The 9,353-nt window shown below is 44.3% G+C and overlaps 1 protein-coding gene across 2 annotated transcripts in view; it reads right to left on the bottom strand.

Moving 5' to 3' along the window:
- Positions 1–345: 345 nt before the first annotated feature.
- Positions 346–9,353, bottom strand: part of serpinh2 (serine (or cysteine) peptidase inhibitor, clade H, member 2) — a 50,194-nt gene continuing 41,186 nt past the window's right edge. The window contains exon 6 of one of the 2 annotated variants that reach the window (XM_018703921.2): positions 346–2,142. In XM_018703921.2, coding sequence (XP_018559437.1) covers positions 1,837–2,142 — 306 coding nt within the window. In that variant the 3' untranslated portion in view covers positions 346–1,836. Of the gene's footprint in view, positions 2,143–8,688; positions 8,797–9,353 lie in introns of those variants that run through there. The other variant, XM_051075597.1, reaches the window with a different exon arrangement.

The following is a 9,353-nucleotide window of genomic DNA, read 5'->3' as shown; positions in this document are numbered from 1 at the left end:
GGAGAGGTCATTGTAGTAGCTTTATTCACACATGAATGCACACATGAACAGTGCACAAACACACAGAAACGCATGCGTGCGCGCGCACACACGCCCGACACACACTGTTGCTGAGCAGACCTGTGCAGAGGGCTAAATTAGGAACAAAGCTGTATTACCAGTATGACAGACCAGCTGTGCGTCTAGACTCTCTAACTTAGCTCTGTAACAGGACAGATGTAGCACACGTTTACATTTTTCCTTCAAGAAAATACACAGCACTGCTTCTTCTTCTTGGTTTGTTACCAAGTGTTCACCGCATCTATAGCGAAAACCGCGGACGGCCAGCACAACACAAAAAGCATGCTATGAAGTAGGACTTTATTTTTAATAAAACATTCAAGATACCAAAACGCTAACACTGTCAAAAAGGGATGGCAAGCAAGGTCTGTTTTTTATAAACTCACTCATATATTTTCTCAATTATTTATTGGTGGAAATGGAAGAAACTCATTCTATCTTTGCTTGTTTAGAAGCATTTGGTGAGTGTTTTGACAAAGTTGCTGCTGCACTTTCTAGGTAGTGCAAGTCAATTCAATATCTGATGCTAGTTCAGGGCTTTAAATCTGCTTCAACACACTCTCGAGACACAATGTCAGCCAATTCAGTACAGGGTATACGTAAAAAAATAAATAAATAAATGCTGTCAAGGAAGATGGAGCTGTGGCAATCCACATGTATTATATATTAATAGTATGTTTGATTGATCGGTTTGTATCAAGATCAGGTGGAGACACTGATAAATATACTGTAGCTCGAGTGAAAAAAAAACAGTAAAAACAAGAAAAATTATTTATAAAAATGCACCTTATAAAATACCAAATGCACATTCCAAAAGTATCAGTTACTGTTCATTCTTCCACTTCAAATCATACATCCACCACGGTGCTAAATAAAGAACCGAATATACAAACAGAAATCAATACCTCTTTGATTTGCTGTAATCATCCCAAATATTAAGTTGTTATGTTTAAGTCAAACGATGTCAGTCATGTTGGTTTCCAATAGCATAATGGTATCATTGATCCCTGATGGTATTAAGGGATTAAAAGGTTCCCCGTCCTCTCTGTGTTGTTGACAAGCGTTGTGACTCATTACGGCCATTAGCATTAAGCTGGCTCATCAATAAGCACTTGGCTGATCCATCAGTCTTCCTCAGATCTAGCCCAAGGGATCCCAGCCACAGGTACCTGCCAGCTCCGAGAGCAGCCGCATGAGCATCCTAAATGTGTCGGTCACCACACACACACACACACACACACCTGCCCTGGTGTTTTGCCTGACAGGGAGGATTCAAGTGTCACTATGTGCCTCTGTTTGTTAAAGTTCTTTGTTGATGCTGCTGTAGGAGTTGTGTCGGTGTAACCACTTCTGCTTGTCAGTGCACACACTTGTTTGTCATTTTGTTTTGTGTTGACTTGATCACTGAGGCCTTGAATGTGTGTGTGTGGGTGCACATGTGTGGGAAAGAGAAAAGGCAGTGAATCTCTCAAAGTTAGTGTTTTTGCTGTAACCGCCAACTTTAGTATTGTCTCCTACAGTATTTTCATTTATGTATGCCATGTAGTTGTCGCTGTGTGTGTGTGACTGTGTAAGTGTCGGGTATGGCAGTGTCAGTGCCAGTCAGTGTGAGACTATGCAGTGTCAATGTATGACAGCCAGACGTGGTCTGATGTGATAGCGTGCCACAGTGAATGACAATGTCTCGGCTTAGAAACCAGTGTGTCGTTTTTGAGAGGGAGAGTGTAGGAGACAGAGACAGCAAAGACAGAGAAAAAGGAGAGACACTGGAGGGTGCTACAGTTCATCATGGAGGGCCTCTCCCTCTGCGTGGTCCAGAGCTCCCATCAGCAACAGGGCCCCGGTGGCGTTGTCTCTAACAAAGATGATGAAGGGGTGATCTGCGTAGAACAGCTTGGGCTTCTCTATGTTCTCCTCCTCTAGATCTGCTTCTCCTTTCCCAGCTTGAGCAGCCAGCTCTAGGAAAGCCCAGTGGAGGACACCACCCAGATGAAGCTTCCCTTTGCTCTTGTCTGCCACGCCAGAGAAATCTGCCACCTTCTGGTCCCAGGCATCGGTCAAGCCCAGAGCGATCAACTGTTTCTGGAATCAGAAAAAACACAAGAATGATGGAATTTATGGATAACCGAGAATCACAGTCTTCCTACGCTTGAGGCCATCCTATATACAGAGACGTCCCGCAAGTGTATGCAATGAGCAGCTGCTAGGATGCTGATCAATTATGCACACCAGGAGACCAAACAACGAGTGGGACGGAAAGCACATTTTAAAATTTCATAATGCTGTGACATTCAGAAGCGAAGGGACTTACGCTGCCCTTCCAGATCCTCACCACATGATTAACGTAAACATAAACATACCCTCCAAAACAGTCAATCATTAACTTTTCTGACGGAGTTTTTCCACCACAATGTTTATTTACTTTCTATCCCAAAAATTCGAGATGGGAAGGAGCCTGACAGTTGCCCTTGTTGCGAGCTGGCAGAACAAAGTGGGCGACAGGCAGAGAGGAGACGGAAGGAGGAAGCAGAGGATGAATAATTTAAGAGTGATGCCCCGTGACCTCAGCACCCCCCTTTGTTTTGCCTCTGATATGAATTCCACAGAAAGTCGTCGTCATGACAGGTAGTTTATCCTCCCATGGCAGAGGGCCACTCACAGTGACAGGCTTCTCCAGGGGCCAGATGAGAGCATGTGTGGGTGTGAGTGTGTGGCTGCGCGGGACTTGTGTGTGGATGTGCGGAAGGCCGCGGCTAGGAGAAAAGTTGCAGAGACAGATGAGTGGGTGACAATATTGTTTTCTACTGTAGCATTGTTTAAACTTTGGCTGATTAAACTCTTTAGTGGAAATATCTCTTACCGGCAGACAAGAGCACTAAATCATTTGGATGAGTTGTCTGGGTAAATGTAAATGTTCTGTGGGTGCTGCCTCGCTGACTTTGGCTTTCTTTTCAAAACCGCATTGTTATAGCTCTGCATAATACTGCTTAGTTCTGAAAACCACATACTAATGGACAATTTTAATAATCCATGCAGAATGTCTGTTTAAAAGTTGAGATGTGCATGCAAGAGGAAATTGGATCATGCCAGCTTATGTCTAAACATGAAATAAGTAGATGTATATACAGTTGTAGGCATCTGTCACTCCCATGCTAGTGTTTTCATGCAAAGATCCTCCTCCACTCAGACACACACACGCCACCTCCTGCTCTAATGCACTTCTATTGTCCTCATCCATTATTCCTCCACTCTTCCTCTCTTCTTCCACCCGCTACCACTACATCACTGTCTACCTCTGCTGCTCTGCCACTTGCCTGGCATTCCCATCCCTCATCTGCCCCCCCTGCCCGTGCCTCTATTTTATCCCATTCTGTCTCCCTCTCTCTGCTCCTAACTCAGTCTTTTTCCTCCTCGCCTCATCCTTCTCTTTCTTTGACAGGCCAGCACACCCCAGTATACACTGATCTCTCAACATCTCGACCTCCGTCTGTGATCGTTTCAAGGTTTCTCGCATCCTCATCTAACGAGGAGGCAGAAACAAGATTTAAACTGGTGGATTTCTCAAATTGTTGAAGACAAGTGTGTGTATGAGAAAAAGCAGCTCTTTTTGTCTCTCATGTCCATCCTTCCTTGTTCTCTTCACCAGTTTTCCTTGAAGACCCAGTCCATTTGGTCTACAGTCTTGCAGGTGCCGTCATGAAGCACATGAAAAATAACAACCAACCCCACCTGACCTACCCTTCCTCTCTGACTCACCTACACTGCTTGTCAAGGCAAAAGCACATGGTTAATTTTTTTGAAGCCATAAAGTGTTTAAAAATTAAGGGACCCCGTGGCAGCATGCTGGGAAACAGGCCAGGGGAGCTACAGGGGCCTATGGAGGCCTCGTGCATCGCAGAGGTGTGGCACTGCATTATATGGGGAGAGAAACCTCTGGGAGGTGCTCTTTGGCTGCCCTTTCTCTCTGAAGCACCACATGAATCTTAGATGGAACAGCACTGGGTGGACTGCTGATGCCTCGCACACAGCATCAACGAGCTATTTGTCTGCGAGTGAGAGCCACAGGCATTGTCAGCTGGCGGTTTCCACTGTATATGTGTGTGCACGTGTGTGTGTATGTGTAGGGGCTTACTTGGCCTACAGCAGAGCAGTCTAACCAGGCCTGAGGTAGGATGGCATCAACCCTCAGGCGTGCAGCACTCTGCATCACATTATTTCAGCTTGATGGCTGAGCCCACTAAGTAGCATGTTGGTGTACCTGTGGGGGTTTTAAGGGGGATAGGTTGTGGCAGCCAGGACATGTCACAGCTCTATCTGTGAGGAGTCACTGTGGCTGCTGTTAAGAGACAGAGCAGCTTTAATAATGATGACGGGAAAGAAAGAAAGATGAGAAGAAAAGCAGAGATCAAACAGGGAGACTACTGCTGAACAGTGCTCTTTTTGTACCTGCTGCTGCTGCTGCTTGAAAACTAATGGGACTTTATCTGCTCTTAAGATTATTCAAACCTAGAAAAGACTACACACCGCACATAACAACTATTGTTGAGTGGAATGGAAACACAAGGACTGTTAAGTTCTCAGTTCCCACTACCAGGTGGAGTGAGCTCCAAGTGAGTGAATATTGTCAGAGTGAGTTTCTTCAAATTCCTATTTTTTTCTCTGTTTTGTTTGTATCTTCATGCATGCATATGGGAACCATCAATAGTTTAATGCTATTCCATGGACTGACAATTGGTGGCAGTGGTACACCAAGATACACAGCAATGAGCCAGCAAAAGTAAGGAAGAAGAAGACTGTTGGCTAGCAAACATGGGTGTAAAAAAACATGCAAGTTTTAAAATACTTAATACCTAAAAAAAACTGGCTTTGCACATGTTTATTGTTAAAGGAAATCTTTAAACTTTCTGTGTGGTGAGGTACACTGAACATAAACATTGATTGTTTGGGAAAAAAAAAAAAAAAAACTCCATGGAGTACCTTCAAACATCACACACTATGATCTTATCTCCAGACTGTCAAAGTCATCTGGCACAAGTATAATATATAACCAGCTCCAACTTGGTCCAATAAGTTGTGATGCACATATTGTGACTATAACAGGCCCAACATCTGTACGTGACTAAGGGTAAAAATCTCCTTAGCTCCATTGCTGCAGTTAAAAGCCCCTGTTCCTTCTGGCTTACCAATAAAAACCAACCAAATGATTCTTTTAAGCTGTCGACACATTACACATCTACAGACGTGCTCTGCCTAATTCAATACTGCCCTTAACATCCTGCGTGGGTGGTTTCGAGTATGCAGTATGTGGCACTGGCATCATCACAGCTCCATTTCACGGACCCATTCAATGCAGGCTTCTTTTTCTTTCTTTCTTTTTTTTTTTTTTAAAAAAAAAACCTCTCTCTCTCACCATCAGCTCTCTTGAGGCTTCAAAGCCTCTCCATCTCTTTATTGAGTCTCATCAGCAGTACTCCTATTGGTATCTTATTTACACGGGCTTTTACCTCTTTTGCACGGTCAATACACTCTGTGTCTCATTCTCTCGCTCACATATACACATGAACTGCTTTTTATTCCACAAGGCCATTTTACCGCAAATGGAAAAAGAAACAGAAGCCTTAGCTTTTAGTGAGATATTTAACTAATGACCATGAAACACATCTGATTAATTCATATGATGCAGGGCTGTGGTAACTATGTTAAAACAGCTGCCCCTCGACACTGTATACTACAGAGTGTGCTCTTGTAAATATTTGATGGCCTTTTGACCTCATTAGCCATGATTGAGTGAGCTCTCCGGTGCACACTCATATGTCTTAGTCACCGACTGGAGATACAGCCAGAATGGAGCTCAAGCCCAGCCATTAGTGTGTATGTGTGTGTGTGGCCTGGTCAGCACTGGATCAGAGACAGAGGGAGAGAGCGATGAGGGTGGTTTATTCAGTGACCTCTGGGCCAGGCTTGTTAAGAGGGTTCTCCGTCTCTGGCTACAGACTCCGACACAGTCTGCCCTTCACCAGAGGAGAATACCACAAATAGGGAGACGGAAAGAAAGAAAAAGGCAGAATCCTGCAGCTATTTATAGTTCTCCGTGACGCTTTCCACCTTGTCCCCAAGCAATCATTGACCCCCCTCGTCCTCCTCCACCTCTCCAGCTCACTCGCCTGCCGAATGTCACTCCTTTTTAGGTCAGCAGAGCCAAGGTACGGTTGCTGAGTGACGGCGTATTAGAGGCACATGTGAAGCCTACAAAAAGGAATTAGATCCCTGGGACTGATATGACAGAGAGGACAGAGGTGAAGGAGGGATTGAGTGCATTAGGATGTGGTAAGTCCATGCAACATGACTCAGAGGTGTGTGATTTTGTTTGTTCTCGTTTGCCTCACACAGAGGACACAAGTGTTACACTTGACATACACACTCACTAGTATGATCCTCTGTTTGTCCAGATGCTGCCCTATAATCTCAGGAGTCCATGGCTGGCCCAGGCACTGACAGATAGAGTGGTAAACAGCATTAATGCACAGAGATGAGCAATTATTTGCCTGAAACCAATTGGACAAAACGATCGTCAGAGAAGGCATGGCTGGCTGTCACTGGCCAGAGGGGCTGGATAGACAGACTAAATGAGATTGGAGAGCTTTGAGGGTTTGTTCCGAGCTCTCGTCCTTTCATAATGATTCCTCAAATGCACTTCTTTTTCTTGAGAGAGCAAAGGGAGGGAGGCAGCTCGTGATGAGTAAGAGAAACTGAGGCCAGAACATTCAAGTGCTTATCCATAATTAGGTTAAATAATGTGAGCAACATACAGCTTCTTTTAATTATTTATTAAAGTATGTTTCCTTTCTTGTCTGGAAAACTCTCTTGCAGAGACAAAAGAGGATTTGTGCAACAGTATGTTGTCTGCTCTTTCACTGGCAAAGTCATAGCCGTGTCAAAAGGAGTTGTTTCAAGCTTTAGTTCTAGATTACAGCCTCCTCCAGAGAGCGTCCTGACAATGTTAATGTCAAAAGCTTGTTCTTCAGGGCATGGCTAGCAGAATAACATGGCAGCACAACTCTACAGAGATGTTTGTTAAACTAGAAAGAGGGCAAAGTGGATTTCATCAGTCCATGATGGGGTTACAATGTACATCTAAAGAGGACGTGGTAATAGGTTCCAGTCAGCGTATCCTGCCCTAGGGAAATGGGTTTTACAGGCTTGCCCTCTGTATATGTCAGGTTCAACTAACGCTTTTCTCTCTCTTTCCCTTACTGTGTCTTTCTCAGTCATTCACAACTGAACCACCGACTACTGTATCCCTCTGATTCTGAGGGGGGATTCAGACTGAACGCAAAGCAAATGTAAGAGGCAGAGCGACTGCATCCAAGGTCAATGTACAGACATTGTTGTTTTAAGAGGATGCAAAAAGTTGTGAATTCATTTTAAGTTGCGGGAATGGAGGTGAAAATGTATCCACACAGTGTTTGAAATGAAACTTCTTTCACCAAGAAGAAATATGTGCTAATCCCAATTATTGTAACCCAACCTAATGAAACAGAGAAAAATGACAAAGAGCCATCACATTAACATGCACAAAGACACTCTCCACATAGCAGTCAGTGTGTACATTACTATCACAACTAGCTACAGTCAGTACACAGAATATTTAAGCTGAATAAACACAGACTGCAAAAACAATCCAGCTATCAAACTGCAAATAATGCAAGGTGAATATCTGCATTGCATTCATTCTGAATGCATCTTAAGGTCTGTTTCTTACTGGTGAGTAACAGTGAGCGGTAGAGATGTGCCAGTACCTAGTGTGGTTAACCCAAGAATATATGAATGGTTTGGTAAGGCCTGACAATTTACTTAATTTGTTTTGTTCGCTTCAGCTTCCTTTACTTTAGACAACCATGCTCTTCAGTGTGAGCATTTTGTTTGCATATGCCAGCGAATTAAATGTTATTAGCAAAAAGCAAGGCACAAAACATTCATGTAGCAGCTTCTTATTTTGAGCCGGTGCTGACCAACGCTTTCGCCAGTTCAAATGGCAAACGCTGGACTCGGAAGGTCACATCAGCTGTCGCAAACTTACATGAATTCTGGACGTGTAACCTGATGACCTTAACTCAGTAACACCACTGTACAATCACAGGTGTTTCCGTAGTACCAACAACACCAGTGATATTGTAAGTCTTGTCTCTTCAACATAGTCCTAAACCAGGACCATCAGTATTTGGGTAATGTAGGCCCTGAAAAATAAGGTGTGCCAAAATGTGTCAGATTGGGATATCCCTAGTGAGTACGCTCTTTGGCAGCTGCAAATGAAAGCAGTTAACCTGTAGACATGTTGGTAATCTAAGCTTTGAAAGGGAACTTTCTTTTTGCAGTGACCTACATAAGCAGAATATTCTCAAAGATATAGAGACCTGTGTGATTCTAGCAACTTATCTGTGCCCCTGCCCCTGCTACAGACCCTGTGGCCTGGTCAAATACATGCTCTTCCACCAGCCTGACAACTCTCTAGTCTCCCAGTCAGCAGCCTGACACAGCGTTTGGTTTGGCCTGTATGAACTTTAACAGCCCCCATGCACTCACATTAGCATCAGCAGGCACTAACCTGCTGCCTGTCTGCCTGGTGCTTCTCCTAGCCTCTTCTTTCGTGACTCAGACCTCCTACTTGCTGGCTCTGAGAGTAACAGGAGCAGAGATCCAGACTACCAGCTGGGCTGTGGCATGACCTTTGAGCTCCTGCAAAAGGAGGTCCGTAGGAGGTGTCAGAAGCCCACTGAGGAGCTCCAGGTCATGGTCATCGTCAGGCTGCTCTTAGCCTCCTAGCAGCCACGGTTTGATTCCCTGCTGGAGGCTGTTAGAGCCTAATGCTATGTGTACAACTGGACACCCATAACCTCGAGGGAGTGAGGAGAAGAGTGGGAACGGGTGACATTTGAATTCACCTGAGTCAGAGTCATCTGCATTGAGCTGGAAGGGGTAAGTCAGGGCACTGCTTCAGTTACTAAAAGCACTAAAGAAAGAGGAAAGAGGAAGGCAGAAAAGTGGGCAAGAAAGAGAGGTCACAGGTGAAGAATATACAGAGGAAGAAAAAGGAAGAAATGACAAGCAAGAAACAGCACAACACACAGGCAGAGCCGAGTGAGGAGGAAGAGGAAAGATATATGAATGGAGAAAAAATAACTCTTTAAGGAGAAGAAAAAGAAAACCAAGATAAGCAAAATGCATGTCAGGAAGAGGAGGTGGCCAAGGCAGAAGCAAAGAACAGAGAAGACAAGACACTGAAAAACCAAAGA

The sequence above is a fragment of the Lates calcarifer genome, linkage group LG14 (genome assembly GCF_001640805.2).
Source record: "Lates calcarifer isolate ASB-BC8 linkage group LG14, TLL_Latcal_v3, whole genome shotgun sequence".
Classification (NCBI taxonomy): domain Eukaryota; kingdom Metazoa; phylum Chordata; class Actinopteri; family Centropomidae; genus Lates; species Lates calcarifer.
The sequence above is the reverse complement of the archived record's forward strand: the minus strand, read 5'-3'. Positions and strand labels throughout refer to the sequence as shown.